Source organism: Citrus sinensis, chromosome 2 (assembly GCF_022201045.2).
Source record: "Citrus sinensis cultivar Valencia sweet orange chromosome 2, DVS_A1.0, whole genome shotgun sequence".
NCBI classification, from domain to species: domain Eukaryota; kingdom Viridiplantae; phylum Streptophyta; class Magnoliopsida; order Sapindales; family Rutaceae; genus Citrus; species Citrus sinensis.
Genome location: NC_068557.1, coordinates 28,420,229 through 28,443,148, shown reverse-complemented (window position 1 = coordinate 28,443,148; position 22,920 = coordinate 28,420,229). Strand labels below are relative to the sequence as shown.

The 22,920-nt window shown below is 32.9% G+C and overlaps 2 protein-coding genes across 5 annotated transcripts; both read left to right on the top strand.

Annotated features, from left to right (window-relative positions):
- The first annotated feature begins 13,734 nt into the window (after window positions 1–13,734).
- Window positions 13,735–14,652, top strand: LOC107175477 (glutaredoxin-C9-like). 2 transcript variants are annotated; one of them, XM_052435290.1, is made up of 2 exons: window positions 13,735–13,873; window positions 14,003–14,652. In XM_052435290.1, exon 2 carries the CDS (start codon window positions 14,027–14,029, stop codon window positions 14,432–14,434), a length of 408 nt encoding a protein of 135 aa, XP_052291250.1. In that variant the 5' UTR covers window positions 13,735–13,873; window positions 14,003–14,026; the 3' UTR covers window positions 14,435–14,652. The 2 variants fall into 2 exon arrangements, with proteins under 2 accessions (XP_052291250.1, XP_052291249.1); XM_052435289.1 differs by lacking the exon at window positions 13,735–13,873 and having other exon boundaries at window positions 13,880–14,652.
- A 1,900-nt stretch (window positions 14,653–16,552) lies between these two features.
- On the top strand, window positions 16,553–21,599 carry LOC102621155 (endoplasmic reticulum oxidoreductin-2-like). Of its 3 annotated transcripts, none has more exons than XM_015527005.3 (10): window positions 16,553–17,038; window positions 17,271–17,402; window positions 17,666–17,924; window positions 18,336–18,446; window positions 18,925–19,070; window positions 19,378–19,482; window positions 19,669–19,871; window positions 20,181–20,304; window positions 20,881–21,057; window positions 21,440–21,599. In XM_015527005.3, exons 1-9 carry the CDS (start codon window positions 16,865–16,867, stop codon window positions 21,055–21,057), a joined length of 1,431 nt encoding a protein of 476 aa, XP_015382491.2. In that variant the 5' UTR covers window positions 16,553–16,864; the 3' UTR covers window positions 21,440–21,599. The 3 variants fall into 3 exon arrangements, with proteins under 3 accessions (XP_015382491.2, XP_015382490.2, XP_006468052.2); XM_015527004.3 differs by lacking the exon at window positions 21,440–21,599 and adding an exon at window positions 21,153–21,350 and having other exon boundaries at window positions 16,554–17,038; XM_006467989.4 differs by lacking the exon at window positions 21,440–21,599 and adding an exon at window positions 21,153–21,349 and having other exon boundaries at window positions 16,555–17,038; window positions 18,952–19,070.
- Window positions 21,600–22,920: the final 1,321 nt, after the last annotated feature.

Sequence of the window (22,920 nt, the reverse complement as noted above, 5' to 3'; positions counted from 1 at the left end):
CACATGCCTATTCAAAATTTACTATCAAAATAATACAATAAATAAATATATAAAAAGGGCAGCTAGCGCGTGCACTCACTTTCCAATAATCATTGCCATTTCATTTATTTCAAGTTTGACTAATCCATTCAAATTCATTATTAAGTATTAACCAACAACGGCAGGGTTCCTAATTCTTTAATATTTTTAAAGCATATTTTCAAAATAATTATTAAGGTAATTAATTATATGAATATACGGTGCATTATTACTAATTATCACCAGAAGATATTATATAGTATTTCTTGCCCACAACCTCAATCATAATTTTTATTACAATAATGCTACACATCTTAAATTTTTTATCCTAAAAAGTTATCCCAAATGATGTGATATTTATCAAATAGTTGGTGAGATAATACAATTAATTTACTTGGATCTTGTAAAAAATTATCAACCACTCAATTAATGACACATCATTTGAAATAACTTTTTAAGATAAAAAATTTAAAATGTGTAGCATTATTATTTTTATTATATACCTCTATTTATTATTTCTTTCACTTTATTCCTCTTATTTCTCTAATTTGCATATTCCAAAACTTTAACCTCCCGATGAGTGAAATGCATTAATTAGATAATGATATATGAAGAAAGGACTCGACTAGCTTACAGAATCTGTAAGGTACAGACTGCAGCATCAGCCGTTGGATGTGGTTGGATGTGGAGTGAGAAACTGAACAATAGAAAATCGGATGGTGCGATGACGGGAGATGTTTGTTACAGAAGCTGTACCATAGACAGGTCCATGAAGAAAATAAGTAGAGAAGACGAAAACAGAAGATAAGAACACATTGAATAAAACGCTAATTTAATGCCCCCATCGGAGCGTTTTAAAGTCATGCTATTTACAAGTCAACAGATGTCGTTTTAAAGCACTTCGTGTAACGTATAAAAATTTCATGTATAGATGCATGCTGTAATTGCCATCCCCTATAGTTTACTTCGTAATAAGACACAATTCTTTTTTCTAGGCATGCACAAATAGAAAAAGGAAAAAAAGAAAAAGAAAAAAGACAACTAAACCTAATTGTTAGGGAAGAAACACACAGACCAGGCAACATGCCAAAACCTTAACCATCAGTAGTGAGTTTTGGTCCAATAATGCTTCCAAAAAACACAGATAGATAAGCTTCCGGACCGATTAGATTCTGACTTATCACTTGATTATGTCTCCTAGTTGTAGAAAAATTTTCTCGTCACATCAGCTCTTTATTTTACTATTATACACTTGCAATCAAAAACGACTTTTGAGTAAATATTTAGAAATAAGGGAACCCTACTCATTCTGATAAATAAACAACTACAACGACGAATTAATTGATGTTTAATGCAATGTAACCGTTGGATTTGTAAAAGCTAAAGCATCAAATCAATCGTACCCGATGGCAGTGCCAGAAGTCGATGAATATGAAAGCCCAGTTCTAAGCTTCCTTTAGTTGTTCTCCGCAAAAAGTAACTTCTAAAATTTTAATATTTGAATATACTTGTGATAATGTGTGGGCAATAGTTCTCATTTTATAACAGTGTGTCAATGTATATTCTTATATCTTAATAAAGATTTATGAGGATTTTAATTGTAGTAAGAAAGGAAATTTCCTCTTGAAATTGATATCAGTCCAATATAATCATCTTGTCTTTTTACTGGATTTTTTTTTTAATGCTGCAAAAGGTGTTAATGATGGAAAGAAAAATTGCAAAAGGTTTTTAATGATATCATAGCAGATGCGCTAACCAATAAATATCCCATTAAATCTTTTTAATTAGGGTAATTATAAGCATCGGAATAAAATTTAATCAAATATCAACAATTACTCTCTTCCTGTAATCTACTTCCGTTTACTATAAGAAATCTCTAATAACTGCCTTATAGATGTCGGAAAGGTATTGTACCCAAAAAAAAATATATATATATATATATTCACTTTGTTCTTATCGATTAATTTTTCATGCAAGCATGCATGTTCTTTTAATTTATTGTTTATAATTTAATAGCCATGATGAATGTAGGGTTAAATACAAGAAAACAATGACTTATTTTGTCTTATATAAAGAATTCAAATTGAAAAATTTAATATAATTGGTATGGAGTTGGTGCATGGACAAAATTAGATTTTAAAATTATAAAATTTCTTTTCCACTGAGTCGGTAAAAACAAAGGTCCAAATAAGTCACCGATAGCCTTCTGCATGCCCTGCTCCAGTCGTACCATCATTATGAAAACATATACAAGAAAACAATGATTGTACGAGAAAATAAATTGTATTCTTTGCATGATTTTTATTACTATATTATTTCTCGATCTTTAATTCTCTTGTAATTACCTGGAAGTTCTGAAAATACTAAGGTGAAAATGAGTGGAAATATACGCGGCGTTTATTTTGTTACTATAATTTGTTTAAATTTTCCTTATGGAATGTGCATAAATTATGACAGCTGTGAGATCAAGATTAAAGGACACTATTTTTATTTTTATTTTACATTGATGTTACGATAATTATTTTTTTAACATTGATATTACAATCAATCTATTTTAATACTGGAATTACAATCAAAATTATAACCCATATTATATGAGACTACTATTAATATTTAGTTGCTCAATTTTTTACCCTCACTAATTTTCAAAGTACGCTTACTCCACCCACGTTTGGTAAAAAAAAAAAAAACTGCCCCCATTCAATTATTTGTTATATAATTGAGGAAGGATTTAACCCTACAATACTTTGTAAGAATATTACTAGTACGACATTAAAAAGAAAAATTACATTAACTCTATTAGTTGTATTATCTGATTGTTTAATTAATAATAAAATTTTCAAATGCGTAGCATGTTCCATAAATGTTAACTACAAGAAATCAACTAATTCTCATAGAAGAGAAAAGAAAAATGAGAGCGAAATATTGGGTCTGATTATGTTGAAACCGCTCTAAGATAGAGCACATCATCACAGACACATGATTAGAGTTATAACATATTTTTTTAATTATTTATCACTTTATATGTATAACTATAATTTATACTCAATCTTAAAACAGCCGTAAAATTGCCATTGTCAATAAATAATTGCTGAACTGTGTAGTGAACTGAGCTAGCTAGAAATTTGTCAAATATATATAATTTCAGTCAACATTGTCAGTGTAGATGGCTTTGAATATTATTATCGTGACAAAACTGAGTGATAATCACTCAGTGTTGATCTTTACTACAAGTTTAAAAGTCATTGTTGCTTACTCTTGTATTACGGAAGATGACCCCATTTGAAGACCAATTTTTCAATATCAAGTAATCGGATGAATTTTTAATACTATTATTTAGGTGACCAAGCTGACGTCGTTTATCATAAGTTTAAAAGTCTTGGTCGTCTTTTTCATTTTAATCAAAAAGAGATGAGATCATCAGAAGACTAAATAATTTCAAAACATACATTGATTTGGATGTATACGTTACTTTAATTTGTTAAGACTTTCTTACAAATTATAGCCGTTTTATGTTTTGACACTCTTATACATGTTGTCAATCGGGCGTGGCTAAGTATATAATGCATAACTTGTAACACGAACACGAAAGTTGTATCCAATAACTCAAAATAATTTAATCATTTAATTTTTTGGATACTACTCTTAAATTAAATTTAAGTTACATAATATATAACTTAGTACGATACGTTGTGAATCATACTTTCTGAGTGCATAGTTTTATTATTAATTAATTAACTTGAGAAATCAAATGAAAACCTAGTGGTAATGTGTGTGTGTGTGAGAGAGAGAGAGAGAGAGAAATATCCAATCGAAGCGTAACATATAAGTAAAACCCACCAAAACTAAGATATGTAATAAATGAAAATATTCTCACAACTATTAGAAAGATTTTGAGTTATCCATCTTAGAATTAAGGGAAAGATGTGCTTGACCAACCCAATCAAATAGTTGTTAAAATTAAGTGATTAAATATTATTAATAACCTAGTAATCCGATAATCTTATCAGGGTTATGGTCATAATGAGAGCAGGTGCATGGACTTGCTTTTTTTAATCCTAGCATCTCTCGGTACGTAATTTAGGACATGATGCCACGTGATCTTACTTTAAATAGAGTTGATACAAATAGGATTTTGAACTTGTACATATGAATCTGTCCGAAAGCTAGCATGTGATCAGGAGAAGAGATGGTCAGATGGAGGAAGCCAAGTTCTAAAAGAATTGCAATCATAGATGCTGCAAAAAAAAATGTCTATCACCCAGTAAAATTGTGACAGGTATATGCAGCTTTAATTAAGCATCTGGTGTACTGGTAGTTAAGTTACAGACTACACCAAAACTTAAGGACAGAATTTTGAGATACCCACTTCCCTTGATGAGAATGAGATGGCCGTACATTCTTTATTTAATTTTTTTGGTCTGCTTTTCATGATGAATTTTGAAATCGCAGATAACACGCATATTCAAAAATTAAAGTGTCACTGTCCCGTGAACTAGATGAGTTGATGATATTCATAGTCTGTGTAAGCTTTTAGCGAGATGTACTAGAATTGCAACCCATTGTGTAGCAAGTGGAAGACTCAACAGTGAGTCAGCACTGAGTGATAGTGGATATATTTGTCATTGAGATGGCATTTTGGTACGTAGCCAGATTACTAGTTTGAGGGAGATCACACGGCCGAATTCAGATTACCTGACTCTTTACTTTTAATTAAAGTTTTTTGGAAAGTTGTGGAAACAAGGACTCAAGGAGAGAGCTTTAAATCCTTTCGATACTCAATTTCAATCTGAAATCCTTTTCATAAAGAAAACGCATGTCTTTCTCTCTGGCCTACCAATACCATGCTACTTGGACAAACCAAGATGAGATTAATAAGCTTTAAAAAATGGCAACTAGCTATATGAATCATGATTGTGAATCGAAAGTCAGGTCTCCGCCGGCCTTCAAAGTAGGTCATCTTAATTGGCCAATTAGCGGCATTGACACCTAAACATTTTGATTAACATCCAAATCTGAACCGCCAATTATAGAAGGTTTATAGAATTAATTTGACAAATCAAAAGGTTAGGTTGTCGAATTTTGATAAATCAAAACTTGACGGATGGACAATAAAATAAAATAAGCACTTTCTATTTTTGCTTCCACGGTGCTCTTAATTTGAACAAGAGAGGCTGATGCATGTTCAAGTGGAAGTTGGCCATAAGTTCCTAAATTGGCATTTCAATTAATCATTTACTTGGCATCGGATTCCATACGTCATCCGTGGTATTGATTACGGTAAGTCATTACGAACACAATTTCAGCTCAAATTATATACTGACTTTGGCATCAATGTTGTTTTGAATTTGATTAGGTTTATAGGTTTCTTTTAGCACATGCGGGTGCATACAAAAGGAATTAAAACAAACAAGTATTTATTGCTTTGCTTTTACAGGAGCTTTTTCATGCTGTTGATCATAATGGAGAAGACTAAGGACCACCCATTGTTGTATCACATCTTACGCTGGCAAATGGCAACCTTCTCTACCTTTCATTTTATCCCAATATTATCCATTCATTTCTTATCTCTTTTTTTATTTTTTTCCCTTATTTAGTTATGGTCAATCACTGATCCTCTTTTAATTTTTTTATATCAAATTGGAATTGTGGTTATTTGCCGTAACAAATATTAATCAACACGATGAGGATGATCAGTGCAGCTCAAAATTTGACTCCAAATCATAAGAATAAATAATCTGCTCTGCTCCAAAACAAATTCTTAAATTGATATTTGAAGTTGATTTTGAAGATGATGTGGTTATAATCACTTTGAAAAGATAACCATTATAAATAGAGATTCCTGAATTGTTTTATCTCCCTTTTTCTCCCAATTCTCACGCACGTTTTTTACTTTTCAACACTTTCTTTAGTATTCTAAATGATTCCTAAAGCTAATGGGATCATTTCATTGTCAATGGTCATTTTCTTTCTTCTTCGTGCTTTCTCTAAAAGTTACTTTAATTTCTTTCTTTGCTAGCTTTTGCCCAAAGTTCAGCAATTTTGACAAGGACTGTCCAACTTGAATAAGCAACCGCTTTCACTCTTTTGATCCCAAAAGGCAAGAGAAAATAATCAGCAGCTTTTATAACCATCCTTCCTTGCTGTAAGGCCAGTGCTACGTTACGTTAATCGTAACGTATATTCATACACAGCAACAGTTCTCATGGTGTAGATATATGTTACGATTAACGTAACGTAGCGGGATCCTTACTGTAAATGTAAACACTTACACACAGTCAACAACCAACTTTTTTATTGTTGGATAAATGATACTGTGCACCATGCAGGCGGCTAATGTGCTAATTACAACGTTCAGAGCAATTTAAAACTTGATGGAAATTTACTATAATAAAGTTGGGTAAAAATTTATTTAGTCTCTGTGTTTTTAATATTAGTGTTCATTTAGTTTTTATATTTTTTAAAATGTCTCGAAACATTCATGCCGTTAAAGTATTGATACCTCTACCGTTACTTTTTATTTTTTTAGCTTACTTTTACAATATTACCCTTTTATAATAATTTTTTTGTTTGGACATTAATAAAAAAAATTAAATTGCTAATTTAACCCTAAAAATAAAAAATAAAATTTATAGTAATTTTATTACAAGCATCATTTACACACTTAGTAGTTTGCATATAATTTTTGACAATTAAAAATTAATATAAATTTTTTATTTTCATTTTTAGGGTAAAGTTGGTAATTTAATTTTCTTTTTATTAATGTTCAAACAAAAATATTATTATAAAAAGATAATATTATAAAAATAAGCTAAAATAAATAAAAAATAACAATAAAAGTATTAATAATTTAACGACATAAATATTTTAAGACATTTTAAAAAATATAAAAATTAAATAATCACTAATCTTAAAATAAAGAAACTAAACAAATTTTTACCCTCATAAAATTTACGCCGGCAGTGATGAGAAATAAAGAAAGATTAAGAAATGAAACACTGCTGATAACTTTATCAACATAAAAATAAATATTAAATCTATATTTATTATTATGATATGACAGTTAGCATCAGTGTTCTACAATAGAGCAACTTCACTGTAATTACTACCGAAAATAAATACCACAACAGCATTCCTTCCCTCTATGGGTAGCTAGGTTCATCCGTGGCATTTTGGTCATATGCTAATTTTAAATTCAAAACAAATCTTTTCGAATCACCCATCATTGCCAATACATGCAAGGCGGAGCAATAATTTCTTATGAGAACTGAAGACTTGTCGACTCTAGATTAAGCCTCGATTGGAAACAATGGTTTGCCCAACTTGACTATGTGTACATGCTTGGGAAAAAAAAAAAAAAGGGTCATATTCCGTCGCTTTCATTGAAGTTAAAATCATCATGGTTTGTAATTTCACTTATGTGCAAGTCATTAAATAGTATTTTTTTTTATTATATGAGATTATTACTTAAATTACAATTCCTATTACATAAAAATATAATTAATATTTACAAATCAGTTAAATAGTATTTTTTTAATTACAAAAAAATCTTATTCTATATATACTCAAAAGTATGCCACTGAAGTGCAACATAAGAAAATTCTCCCACCTCTACTGAGTGACCAAAATCATCCACTTTAAAATTAAGAATTGTTGACTATCGAGTACGTTATTTAAAAGGTAAGTGACATTTTCAGTTTTCTCATAGAGTTTTGCATTATACAATACGTGCTTACCATTGATCCTTTATGTAATAGTAGATAAAGCATATTTCTTTAATTTCTGCCTTCTATGAGATTTTATCCGAATATCATGGAATAATTTTACATGATTTGAACGTTTGTCAAAAATCTCTCTTTTCATTTGAACGAATTCTTATTATTAATTATGATTAGCGGTAATAACCATGAACCATGGTAGCTTTCATTGAATGTATCAATTTATATATAAAAGAAAAAAAAAATCTCCGAGTAACATTTATTTATATATATTCTAGGGTGGCATTTTCTTTCTTTGTATTTTATATTTTTATAATTTCTGTAAACTTAACATAAATTTTGGAAACTGATTTTACTTTTCCTTTTTTCTCTCAAAGGGTAATTACCTGATTTTAATGTGTGTTTTATTGTTACGAATCACGGGGATTCTGGGTGAAGTGAGTTCACAATAATTGGGCCCAACATAGCCCATTTATCAAATTTTGATTCAAAATTTGTTTAGATTGGTACAAAGCCTAAGAAACCAGTACGCTACTTCACTTCTTGCTATTATGATCTTCATACAAAATTAAAAAATAAATACTACTATATATATATATATAGTAGTTTTGTGGTCATAAATTTAAAATGCGAGAAAGTTCGGAAAAATTTTAAAACTACACGGCTTTAAAGACTTATAGTTTTAAGTTTTTAAAATCATGCGGTTTTAAAACTTTTCCACACTTTCCCGCACTTTAAAATTCTGAACTGAAACATTTTTTTTTTTCTCTCTCTCTCTATATATATATATATATATATATATATATATATATATATATATATATATATATATATATATATATATATGTATGTATATACACACATACATGGTGACATGGATCGTTCAGAAAAATAAAACTTTAATGAGAAAAACTAATTTATTAAATTAAACTAAATTGCAACTTTGTTAAACTTGCAATTAACAGCAGATGCAGATCCCAAGTTGTCCGGGTCATTATCCTAAATTAAAGGATCGCCCTAATTTTTAACCCATATTATTAACGAATTAAACCACAAAACTCCACCAAATCTCTCTCTAAAGTCTAAACAATCAAATTCAACAAACTCTGTAACTACAGTGTACAACACACACACACACACACACCAATCTCATTTCCTCCATTGATGGCAACCAAACCCTAATTCTAACATCCCCATAAATTCAATCACCACACTCCATCAAAAACTTTTCCTCGCTCAGCAGCATGGCCACATTTTGCAACTCTCCCGTCACTTTCATTAATGCCTTTTAACCATGGAAACAGAACTCCTCAAGCTCAAGAAACTCCCTTCCCTGCAAATAAGTAGAAACTCTTCGAGCGTAAGGGACAATTCTGACGTCGAAGATGATCTTAGGTACACAAGCTTGAAGGATATCATTATAAACTCACCTCCTGCAAGCCATGCAAGCAACCATGAAGGTAACAACTACGATTTCGACTCGTCGAGTATCGCCATTAGAAACCATTTAGTGAAGAGAGCTGCCTCCGCATATGTTCAGTCGGCAGCCATCGTTGCAACAAGAAACCAGAATTATTTTATCGATCATGTATGGAGGAGGATAAGGAGTAGGGCAGAAATCACAACTTCTTGTTGGAATGTTTACGTGAGAAACCCTTTGCATGCATGTTTCAATCCCATTTACAGGTTTCTTGCTTACACTGTTTGTGTCGTGTGGAATAGCATGACGCGCATATCATGATGAAAATCAGCTATATATATCTATCTCAGGTTCTTTATTTTTCATTTTTGGGTCATCTTGCTTTTTTCCTCTTTCTGGGTTATGTTCTAATTATAATCCATTTGTATTAGAAAGTTGTTGTAAATTATATATTATGTGTTAAGTTGTAAAGGATCTTATGTTTATCTACTATTAATTAATATATAGATAAGCTAGTTTAAAATATTCTTCTAGATTATTTGTTGAAAGAAAAGAAAATGTTGGAAATAGAATCTTAATTATTAGAGAACGATTACAACACAAGTACATACGGTGTTGTCTTGTACAATGCTTCTAGCCCCCACTATTCTCTGTTGAAAAATCTCCAAGTTTTCCAAGTTTTTTGCTACATTCTCCAAAATTTTATGACTGATATGCAACTTATGATGCATTGAGTATAGAATACTGCGATACTTACTATGATTATAGCATCACTCCCACTACTATTATACATCATTTTATTTATCTTTCTACTTAGAGATTTATTTAGTTTTAGCTATATTTATTTGATGAGGGGAAAAACTTATTATGTCTCCTTAATAGGTTTATTTGTTCATTTTTATTTTAATACATTACCTCGTATCACCGTACTTTATCTAGAAAAAAAATGTACAATTGTAAAATTAACGATAGAGAGCCCACCAACTAACCCTTCCACAGCCCCAAGCAAAAGTAAATAAAAGTTGAACTAATAACAAAGTTTGCCCCAAAAATCTACCTTAGTGAGTTTGATATAGCTTTATTGCATTGGGGCAGGGTGTATATCATTTCCTTTTTTTTTTTTTTTGGGTAAAAGTTGGGGGTGGGAGGGCGGTAAATGCTCAGTTAGTATCTATATTTTTATTTAAGTACTCATTTAGCACCCATATTTTTAAAAGAATCTCAAACTACCTTGGCGTAAAATATATAAGATTCTTACCCCTTCAACATACTCTTCACATAAATTAATTTATCTATAAAAAAATTTAATTAGCAAATTAATCAGTAAATATCAATGTGAAAGAACTATTTTTTTGTACCTATGCAACAATCTTACTAATAATTAATTTACCAAATTAGTCATAAAAGTAAAATAATAGTATAAAAGTTTGTGCAATTTTTTATGTTATTTTAAAGTTAATTTGATAAATTATCTTTTTTTTTCATTAATTTCTCCAAGAATATTGTTGTAGGAGTATTATTGTAAAAGGAAAGAAAAAGTTATAGTAGGAATGTGTATTTAACAATAGGAGTGTCTTCAAGTATTTTTTTTTAAATATAAGGATTAAACAAGCACGTTAACTTAAAATATAGGACGACACGAGCTTAATTTGGATATCAAGAAATAAACTTAAGGCATAATAAAATTAAAAAAAAAAAACATTTTCAATTTAGACTGGGGGCGTTGTATCAAACAAATTACATTGTGTGTGTGTGTGTGTGTGTATAGGTGCTGGCTAAGTTACGTTTAACGTAACTGACGCCAGACACAACAACAGTAGCGGGGCTCATTACTGTACATTGTTACTGTATCTGGCGTAAGTTACGTTAGCAGAGCTATATATATATATATATATACACACACATAAACACACGCACTCACACTTGTTACTGTGATTGTTGTTTATTTGTTGAAAATTTTCTTATAATATTTTAATTTATTAAATCCGATCCTCATATTTAGACTGACTAGTCAAAAAGAACCATTCACTTGTTACTCACGGACATTATGATGAACTTCGACATATGTAGGCCGAGAAAGTTATAAAGCTGACAATGGCCACAGTTATAATACAGAAAAATGGAACAGGAATCATATATTATATAGTACTAATAACTAATTTGAATCTATAATTAACGTAACGGGTTACGCATAATAACATTATCAAAGATACGTTTGAATAAATTGCTTAAAAAAGATTACCTTGTTATTTATTTAATGCATAGATAAGCGGTCTGTGGGTTACACATTCTGTAACTTTTTGGCGCTGCCCATAATATGACTTCTGAAGAGACGAGAGTCGGTCCAAAGGGCAAAACAGGACAATGAAATGAATTCCCTGACTGGGATCTTTGACCATTTAAAAAGACAAAAAAGAAAAAAAGAAAAAAAATGTGTTTATTATTTATCTTTTTTAAATAAAATTTTTGAAGGATTGGTAAGGGGGTGAGAACCGTGAGTAAAAAAGGAAATAACGGATAACGATAGCAAAATCCGACGGCGTCACTGTCCCTACTCACGAGAAGACGATAGTCTGACCGTCTAACGACGGCGTTTCAGGCGTTTCTTGTCGGCTTGTCGGTTTATTTTACCATATTCAGAACCATATCACTCTCTCCAACGCCACACAAAAATCTACAACCTTCTTTTTCACTTGCAACTGAAACGCAACGTACAGGCGATCACGCGAATATCAGGCAACGCCTGCATGCATTATGTGTACATACAGCACTTGTCTTTTTATGTGACTCTACACGAATCCTTTTCAGTTGGGATTTTGGGGCACTGCCCTTCATGGGTCCCACCATCTTAGGGCTTCACTGGTTTTTTCTGCCCCACATGGGTCCCGCTATAAGGGCTCTACTGGCTTTGTTTGACTGGCGCATGTTAGAAAACGAGAGTTAATACGGTATAGTTGTACTATAAAACCGTTGTGTTGGTATGTGTCTGTCCGTAATTGTAACGTAAAATTTGAAGTTAAAATATAATATAAAATCTGAAGTTAAAATATAATATAAAATCCTTCTAAAATATATATATATATATATATATATATATATATATAATATAAAATCTGAAAAAAAAAACAAAACCTTATTGTTTAATTGTTTAAACTTTTGGATGAAATGATTTAATTAACATGATATTAGAAATTCAAATTCGAGGTCAGTTGCTGATCATTTCAATCTCATGAAATTTATATTTGTCCTAATTCCGCTCTATATTTTGCATGAGATGAGAAGACATATGATTTATTATAATATTTCTTAATAGCCTCACTTAAGTTTTTGGATGGAGTAGTTGAATGATTTTATTTTTTCAGTTAAAAACCATCATAGGGTGGGGGGGTTAGACAAGACTCTCTTACTTGTAGAAGAATATATTTTGGAGGAGGATATAGACTAAATCTTCCAAGTTAAAGAATAAAAACAACCATTAAATGAAAAAGAAAAAAGAATAATAAAAGAGAACATAAACTAAAGAGAACAAACTAAGCAAAGGCTAACAAAAGAAACTATGAGAAGGTGGGCTAACGCTTAGAGTGCCACTTACAATACTTGCGACCGGTCACTAATGTTTGAACCAGAGGGATGAGAGCCAGCAACACTAAAATTGAGGCTAAGATCAAGCCATCTGTACTCTCAGAAGAAACAATTATTAGCCACCGGATTGAGTAGTTGAATGATGATATTGAAAAATTTATGTTGTTGAAACTATTGAAACATGTTACTAACAAGTATTCAGAGTTTCAAATATATTATCATTATAATTAAGAAAAAATTTCACCCAACTAATTCTAAAATATTAAAAATGCAAGTAGTCATCACTAGTTTTTAATATTTCTAAACCATTCTAAATTTTAGTTTTATATTTAACTCAATTAACTACCGTTAACAAAATAAATATATTTTACCTCTCAAGGCATCCCTTTCTCTCATTGTTTTCTTCTTGATAATTGTATTTAACAGGCATGTCTAAGAGAAGAAGAAGGGATACTGCCATACTGGCCGGGGAAATGCATGCTTCTGATTCTGAAGGTGGATGATTATTACTGTTAGGCATTAGCTTCAGGGGACTGTGAATCCGTACAAATCGAATAAGAAAATAAAGCCAGAGATAGGGATCTAGTGTCGTCAGAATTTGTCCCTCTCTTTTCTCTCCACTATTTATCTTTTGTTTTGTTCCATTTTTATTTTTTTCGTAAATTTGCAAAACCCTAGGAACCCGTTGTTCTTCATCCGAAGCACTTGCTTTGTTCTTTAGTATTTGACCCCTTTCACTTCGAATTTTCTATTCAACAGCGCACAATAAGACTCGAGTCAATGCCATTAAAAAATTGAATCACAAAACAGCAACTTCAACTTCTAGTTAACATTAAGAAATTCAATTTGCCAAATTTGTTGGGGCCTCGCAACTGAAAATTGCAATATTGATGAATATTGAACATAAATTAAGACTAATTCAATTAAAAATATAAAACGTATAAAAGTATACGACAGCTTTACTGTGATACAATTCTATATATATATATATGTATGTGTAATACAATTGATGTGCCCACAATTATAGAAGTTAAAACCTGCATATCTCTCTCCTCTTAAAACTCTCTATCACAACTTTGACCGTAGCTTTCCAGAATCTCCATAAACACTACTTCGAAACCCTTGAGTCTCTCCAGTAAACTTTCTACTTTCTAATATTGCAGTACTGCTTTTTATTTTATTTTTTTCTTCAAACATCATCAAAATCTTTCGAATCTTTCTTTACATCATTTAATTTTTCTAAGAAAACTCCATATCGATGCAGGTTGCTAAGAAAGCCGGACTTCAAATGGCGAAAGCGATGACACTCAACAGCGAGGCCTCATCGTCATCATCATCATCGGCAGCAGCAGCAGCAGCGATGAAGCTTGAGAAGACCTACGAGATAGTGACCCACCTGGCCTCCAGCAACGCCGTCGTTTTGTTCAGCATAAGCGGTTGCTGCATGTGCACTGTAGCGAAGCGCCTCCTCTTCAGCCTTGGCGTTGGCCCCACCATCGTCGAGCTCGACCACCATGTTGCCGGACGTGAAATCCAGGCCGTCCTCTTCCAGCTCTCATCCAACGGCCAGCATCAGACTGTCCCGGCTATCTTTGTTGGTGGAAAGTTCCTTGGGGGGATTGAGACTCTCATGGCTTGCCATATCAATGGCACCTTGGTCCCTCTCCTCAAAGACGCCGGTGCCCTTTGGCTTTGAACTTTATTTATAGGTCTAAAGAAAAAAAAAAAAAAAAAGTATGCTCTTATGTTTTTCTGCAAGCTAGCTTAGGTAGACAACTTAATTATTTAATCACTTTAAATTAAACTCTATAGTTTAATGCGTTCAGCAGTTGGCGATTATTGTACAGAGAAAGATGATGGCTCGGCCCCATGACTGATTAATTAATTAAGCAGTATATGTTTTGATTTCTTATATATAGATTTGAATATTGCTTATTAATGTTCATAAAATCTAATTATCAGACAAGTTAAAGCTTGTTATTAATTAAAGAATGATAACTCCGCTTTGTTGTCTATCTGTAAAAGCAGCAATACTATTAGTTCATCACTTAAGCACAGTTTTTTTTTTTTTTTAATTTTAAATTTATAATAATCATCTAAGCCGGAAAATATGGTGGTAAAGCCGTGGGTTTGCCCGAGAAAGAAAAATGGTGACAAGTACGTCATTCTCCGTACAGTAAGTAATAAATAACGGTATCTTGTTGTGGTTAATTGTAATTTGGTGCCTCATCTTGGTTAATATGAAAAATTATAACTTATTATATGCGGATCCTACGTGTTGTTGTTATCTTTTGTTATTATATGCTGAAAATTAGACCGTCGCTTATAGCTAGGGTTCATATAGAGTAGAGGTGATGTTCTTCCTTTTCCGTATATCAGCTTTAACCAGAAAAGGGAGTGTCCAAAAGAGCTCCATCGATCATTGCCTGCTACTGCTCAAGTGTTTTCAACGATACATGTAACAACAATAACTTTTTCTTTTTTTTTTTTAATTTTCTTTTTCTTCAAAAAAGAACCCCAATGATATCATAGAAACTTTTTCATGGTAGTGCATCATATATTTGGGCATTATTATAATTGTTATTATTGTTTTATATATATATATATTCTGCAGAAATATAGGTTGAGTTAATATATTTATGAAATTAAACCTTCTAAACAGATAATTACATGCGAAAATATACTTCGTTCCAGAACTAACCTTATCAACAGACATGCAGATCACTTCGAGCAGTTGGTACGATCGGATTCAGATAGATAAATTAAAGACAGCAATATATAGAATGGCAGGAAAAATAATTACATTGTGAGAGCAATCGCTTTCAAATTCGTTTTCATAGAATTTATTAATAATATCATGAAAATCCGTTGTGATATCATAAGTAAGATTTTACGAATTTTGACCATGATTTTCTCATTTCCAGAAACAGAATATATATATATATATGCATGTGATCTCCCATGCATCTCCTCCTCAAACAATCATCTCTCCACTCCACAATAACTGTGCGTTCCTCTTTCTCAGTTTTTCTTGTTGACCCATTGTTTGACTATCTGACTACTCTATATGCCCCTTGATTAGCCCCTGGCCTGTTATTGCTTTCTGCAAATCAGATCTAGAAATGTCCTCGCCCACTGAGGCACTCATTACATTTGTAGGCTAACAGGCAACATTAATTTAGATGAACAATTGAGAGGTTTGGCACGAAGACCACATAAGATTAAATTAAGGGATTTTTTTTTTTTTTTTTTGGTGTGCACAAATGAAAGTTGATAAAAAATTGACAATATTAATTAATATATGTTACCATTCTAGCATTTACTTTTGTAGTTACGTGAATAAGTAATTTTTTCTGTTAGGGTATCATCGAGTGGTTTTTAAGTAATTTTCTTCACTAGCCATCCAAGTTTGAAATAAGGGGAGGAAAGAAAAAAGACAAGGGCTTTTCTATCCTGAATCATTTTAATAAAATAATTAACGCTCCTGAGGGTAGACGCAACAAAAATTAATTTGAGCTTTGTCTCCTCATTTGGAAGGACTGAATTGATTGGCCATGCAGACTGTATAAGTTTATTGAATTTTAGACAAACATTTCGATTTGTTTGTAATAAGTGGGGTGTGAATACAAATGCCGAGGAGGAGAACTATCAGCACCCGAATGCACTTAAGCCCAAAATCAGCAACCGAGAAAACTCGTGAAACCCCAATAAAAGCCCAATAAAGTTTGGGCGCAGGCCCGACCCACGAGAGTTCTTGCGGTCTTTTGGTACCCTGAATTGCTCTTGCCCATTGTTTTAACTGCTTCGAATTCACGAAAGCGAGAAGAGACGATCAAAAACCATCAGCAATCAACATTCAGCGCCCATCGTTTTCCCTTGATCTCTTTAGTTTTCAGTCACATTATAGTTATATATAAAATCCCGTTATTGTCTGACTAAAAAATATGTTACTAACTTCTGTTTTAATTACTGACTAATGAAATAAGATAATACATACAATACGCAGAAGGAAACAGTAGCGCTAAGCTGCCAATTCCAATTTCTGTTTATCTCTTTCAATTTCTCGGAAACCAAACAGATAAAGGTTGGTTTTATTAGGCCGTTCAGAGATTTTTAGTACCGTGCAATGGTGGAACCGGAGGCTGAAAAGAAGAAGAAAGGCACGAGTTACAAAACGCGATGGAGTTTATTAGTTGGCGCTCTAATTGCGATTTTGATTGCCGTAGCCTTGGCTTATGCTTTAAAATCACCAAATTTATCTCACTTTGCACCGGCCGATAAGAGCTGTCACTGTGCTCAGGTATTACGAAATTAAATTAAAATGTCGATAATGATTTTGCTTTCGCATTGTTTTTTTTTTTTTTTGCTTATTTTTCAATTTTAGCTGCTCGCAAAATTCACATTTATGAATTCGTTGCTTAAAAAGATCGGATTAGATAAATAAGTGCTGTCATTTTGTTTAGATTGTGTTAGTTTGATTCAATCTGCTTGATTGAGCGATTAATTGCATTCGAATTTTGAATTTTGTGCAGGAGAAAGACAAGTACAGCGGCGTGGTGGAGGATTGTTGCTGTGATTACGAGACTGTGAATCAGCTGAATGAGCAAGTGTTGCATCCTTCACTACAGGAGCTTGTTAAAACTCCATTTTTCCGATATTTCAAGGTTTGTTTATGATTCCATATGAAACAAATAGGCTAAAAATTGAAACCAAAATGCCATCAGCAAGTAATATTCATAACTCAAAAAAGTGAAGTTCGTCTCAAAAATGCTGGATGAAAAAAAAAATGCTGGATGAAAATATTTCTGATTCCTGCTCATTTCTTGATGTATTTTAGTTCTCCATTTTTTTTTCCAATTTTGTTGTTTCACTTACCTTCAATCACTGGAATCGGATAGTTATAAAGCTCTGTTGGTGTATGTGCTAGGTTAAGTTGTGGTGTGACTGCCCTTTCTGGCCTGATGATGGTATGTGCCGTCTCCGGGACTGCAGTGTTTGTGAATGCCCTGAAACTGAATTTCCAGAAAGTTTTAAGAAGCCCTTCATTCGTGGCCTCTCGTCTGATGATCTTGCATGTCAAGAAGGAAAGCCAGAGGCTGCTGTGGATCGCACTCTAGACAGTCAGGCTTTCAGAGGCTGGACAGAAACCGACAACCCATGGACTCATGATGATGAAACTGACAATGGTTAGTCTTTCGTTTGTATTCAAGCACAACCACATATTTAACTTTTAATTTGTTATAAGCATGAAATTGTTGCATTTTAAGCTTGCTAGTTGATTATATATATATAATCATTCGCAGTGCAGATGCCCGCATTTTTCTTAATGTGGACACACTTTTAAACCATGCGGTTTAAAAAAGTTAAAAACTAACTCTCTTAAACCTCATAGTTTGAAAGTGTGTCCGAATGAAAATAATAATAATAATAATAATAAAGGTACCCACACTAGAGAAAGATTATATAATGATAATCCGTATCAATAGATTCAATGCACATTTCTTTTAGTTTTATCTCTTCTGATTAGACAACTCGGTTGTTTATCTCCCCTTAAATTGAGTATGGATGTATCAAGTGATGTGCATTTCCTTTTGCAGCTGAGATGACATATGTAAATCTCCAACTGAATCCTGAACGTTATACTGGCTACACTGGTCCATCAGCTAGAAGGATATGGGATGCTATTTACTCAGAAAATTGCCCTACATGTGAGTTCATGCTGCCTCTCTCCATGCATGCATCTCATATGTTATTTGAAGCCAAAATTGTTTTTATTTGATGATAAGCTGTAATATTCATGTTTTTGGTTTATGATGGTTTTGCTGCTTCTTCTAGCTTTGCTCTTTATTCTTTTATGGCCTTTCTCACATGTACTATTTCTGGTTCTCTTGTACTTCGGAAACAACACCTCTGCTTGTGTTGAAGCTTTTAGAAGTTAATATTTATCAAGTGAAGTGATATCTTCCTTATCCGACTTTTGAATTTTTTCTTTAAAGTTGCTGCAAGATTATTTGCTTTTATGATTTTCGTTGTATTTGCTGTGCATTTCTACTTGGTCATGCTGTCAAACTTGTTTTACGTTAGTCTCTTGCTTCTGTTATTTCATGTTTGTTGAGGCTGTTTCCCTTCTACTAAGACTGGAGGTTCTTAATTTAGTTCTTCACCCTTGTTTTCACAATGACACAGTCTGTTCATTATCTACCTCAACTGCAGATCCATCCAAACAGTTATGCCAAGAGGAAAGGATATTGTACAAATTGATATCTGGTCTTCATTCTTCTATTTCGATCCACATTGCTGCTGATTATCTTCTTGATGAAGCTAACAATTTGGTATATATTTCCATCCTTACTAACTAATTTTTGGTGCAGTCGTAAAATTTGTTAATGTTTGTATAAATTTTGAGCCTCTATGTACCTGCACTGTGAATCTATTTCACTTGAACGATTTAGACTGTTCCCTTCATAAGAATTTGTAATGCCACTTGTAAGGTTTCCAGATAAGAAGCCTCAACCCAGGCCTAGTAATTTGTAGCTTATGTAGACTTTTGCATTTGTGTTATTTAAATTATAGATATACATAATGGTGATCTAAGCGATCTAATTGTTTATCTTATGCTGTCTTCTTTTGCAATTTCAGTGGGGTCAAAATCTCACATTGATGTATGATCGAGTTTTAAGATATCCAGATCGAGTTAGAAACTTGTACTTCACATTCCTTTTTGTCCTCCGAGCTGTGACAAAGGTGAGAATCGACTTTGATAAATGAGTCAAATTTTGTTTACAGGATTGCATACTCCAAAAAATTTACCGAATGATGGTCCCATCTCTGAAATAGTTGCTTTTGTTTTATGTGAAATTCATTGGATTTTCAGTTTCTTCAAACATCTGATGTAAACCTGACCATACAGTGTTTGTGAATGCATTTTAGGCAGCAGAGTACTTGGAACAGGCTGAATATGAAACTGGTAACCCTATGGAGGACCTGAAGACACAGTCCTTAATGAAACAGCTTCTCTATAATCCACAACTGCAAGCTGCATGCCCACTCCCCTTTGATGAGGCTAAGTTATGGAAAGGCCAGCGGGGACCTGAACTGAAACAGAAAATTCAGGGACAATTTAGAAACATTAGGTTATGCTCAAATCCTTCTAGACTAATTGTTGATCTTTCTTATAATGTGGATTTTTTCTTTTTTCAAATGATAAAACCATGATTACTTAAGTGGTTTTTTGCTATCAGACCTTCATAGCTCAGAATTCATTTCTAACATTATACAGTTTTTGATGAAGTACCATAAAGCCACATTTTTGTTTTTGCTTTCAAATATACATTTGCTGATCAAATCCTTCTCTTTTTGTGCGGTTGATTATTATTATTTTTTCTGGTACAACATGCCTTGTCCTTATGGAAATGAGATAACTTTTTTCATTTTCATTGCAGCGCACTGATGGATTGTGTTGGTTGTGAGAAGTGTCGACTTTGGGGGAAGCTTCAGGTTCTTGGTCTTGGTACTGCATTGAAAATCCTCTTCTCTGTCAATGGTGAGGAACACTTGAGTCAAACTGTAAGTATCAACTCGAATGGAAGATTTGAAACTTCACATTCTAATTTCCTTTTTTATTTATAACCATGTTTGAAACACTGCTCCAACGTTGTAAGGCAGATTCCTTTGGCACTTCAGCTTTTTACCGTATACTTCTCTTCTGTACTTTGAATAATAGTCTTAGAAATGGCAATAGGAAAGGTCAGTATGCGACACTTGCCTGAAGTTGTCTTGGCAAGATATGAACCAAGACAACTGCATGTAGGATACATCTGAACACATGTTTCTGAACAAGATTTAAGCCATGCAAATAGAGGTTGTGCCCACATCAATATATTTCCAATACGTTCAGAACAAACTTCAGTGCAACAAGGGATGAGGAAAGTTCATCTTCTTGTATATACCTATTGTCCACCCAATTTATCAAGTGTAAGATCAGTAATAAAGTACCCATTGTTTTCTGAGCAGTTACGGTTCTTTTATATTCCTTTGGCAACAAGTGCATAATTTTCCTATTAGCTACCACTCGCTGGTTTCAGTTTTCCTTCTGTCATTGTCATTTTACCTTGAATTGAGGTTTTCTGTGTTAATCTTCAGCTGCAGCTGCAACGGAATGAAGTGATTGCCTTGATGAATCTCCTCAATCGACTATCAGAATCTGTTAAACTTGTCCATGAAATGGGACCTGCCGCGGAAAAGGTTGTGGAAGGGCAGAATTCTTCACCTACTGCTTTTAGTAGACTACTGGAAAAGATGCAGGCTTCAATATTATAGGTAACTCACTGAAACTACTATCATTTTCTAACATGTGATATAAATAACACTGGTATAAATAAATCAGCCTGCGACGATGAATGTGTGAATTGCAGGTAATTGTAGAGAAGTAGCTTCAGAGGGCTATACATTAAACCAGATGATAACAAACAGCAATCTAGTTTTGGCTCCAATGCTCTACAGAAACTAAAGAGCTTGTAATATTGGTGACGGTGCTCTGTTGTATTTTGATGAACCTGATAATGTAAAACCTATACCAGATCAAATAGCAAGAGGCGGGGGTGGGGGGGGGGGGGGGGGGGGGGGGGGTGTGATTTCAAAGCAGGGAAAAGAGCCTCAGCGGCTGGCTTTCACTTACTGTGTTTTCTTTTTTGTTTTTTAGGTTAAATTATTACAGGGAAAGTGCTACTGTGGACCAAACAATCAGAGGACATTCAGTTTGTTGATTCAGCAAACTGCAAACATGTAATTGGAAGTTTGGACCAAACAATCAGAGGACATAGTAAATTGTTTTAACTTTTTGAAAATTGCTTGTTTAAATTGATCTGTTCTTGTAAGAACTGGAAACGGTAGAAGACCAACTGGATAACTCAAAATTCGATCAACATGATATCCAGTCATTAGGATTCAAGAATCAAAAGTAAATAAAATTCGTACGATGATGAAAATATATTTAAATACGCAAATACTTCCTAAAACACTTTAACAATTGATTAAGAGGTACAGGTTTCACTTAATATTTCTGATAATTGGAACTAAATATTCAACCGGCATATATACACTGAAACGGAGTAAGATAAAAAGTTAATTGATCCATCCCTTCCCCCTCTGGCTATTGTCTTTCAGAAATCAAAGTGATTTGTGGATGCTTCTTTTGTAGACACGGGAAAGCTATGTGATGCCTATGGCATATCATGGATCTGCAAACAAGCAAAGTTAATGCCAAGTAAATAGGAGTTCTTGAATGGTGCATCAAAGTGAAAATCCTATATTGGTATAGAGGATTCTGCTGCATTAACAAAGTTCACTATCTGGAAATTATATTAAAATGCAGGTCTCACAATACACTCAGCGGGTCTTCTTTAAACGTTTTGGAAGTCTAGTAATTTCTTTCCGTGAATCATCCGGAGGTTTTGTTTCCACAAATGGCTGCATAAATTTTCAGAAAAAATACACGTGAAAAACATATTATGATAAATAAAATTGTAGACTAATGATCAGATTGCAGACCTTTGACCACAAATTTTTGACGAGTCACCAAAAATGCTGACAAGACTATTGAACATGCCATTCCATATTTCTTTCAAAAAGATTATGATCAGCCAGAAGCACGTGGTGCAGTTACACAGTCCATATCAAAGAAACTAAGATGAAAATACTCACATGATGCACTTAAGGAAACCTGACTTAAAAATCCCATATACTTTAAGATGCACACTCTGCCACAACAAATTTGTCATACCTTAATCACAATTACACTAATGTGAGCAAGTAACAAGATTATTTTTTGCAAATTGACTACAGTCACCTATTTGAATCAGTTTCCTTCAGTTCCAAGTTTTTAACATCTTGCTGGAGAAGGGTAGCTCTACTCTCTCCAAAAGCTACAAAATCTCAATTGAAAGTTCTTTGGTTTGTATCAATTATTCTATCCATGTTACTGATCTAGTCCAATAAGCTGATTATCATATTGTTGAACTCATTTTTGGATTGCGAAGAAGGAATTTTTTGAACAATTGGTATATGTGACATGATAACTATAACAAACCTACAATTATGTCAGCATCTGCAATTTTAAGAGTCTCTCCACTTCCTTTGGCACAAGCCAGTATTTTGGGAACTTGATTGAAAGCCGTATTTCAA

Bases quoted from the DNA above. Each gene is read 5' to 3' on its own strand.
- LOC107175477 (XM_052435289.1), top strand. From the start codon at position 13,997: ATGCAGGTTGCTAAGAAAGCCGGACTTCAAATGGCGAAAGCGATGACA.
- LOC102621155 (XM_015527005.3), top strand. From the start codon at position 16,865: ATGGTGGAACCGGAGGCTGAAAAGAAGAAGAAAGGCACGAGTTACAAA. The intron at 17,925-18,335 runs GTTAGTCTTTCG...TTCCTTTTGCAG, and splicing joins TGATGATGAAACTGACAATG to CTGAGATGACATATGTAAAT. The intron at 18,447-18,924 runs GTGAGTTCATGC...ACAATGACACAG, and splicing joins CTCAGAAAATTGCCCTACAT to TCTGTTCATTATCTACCTCA.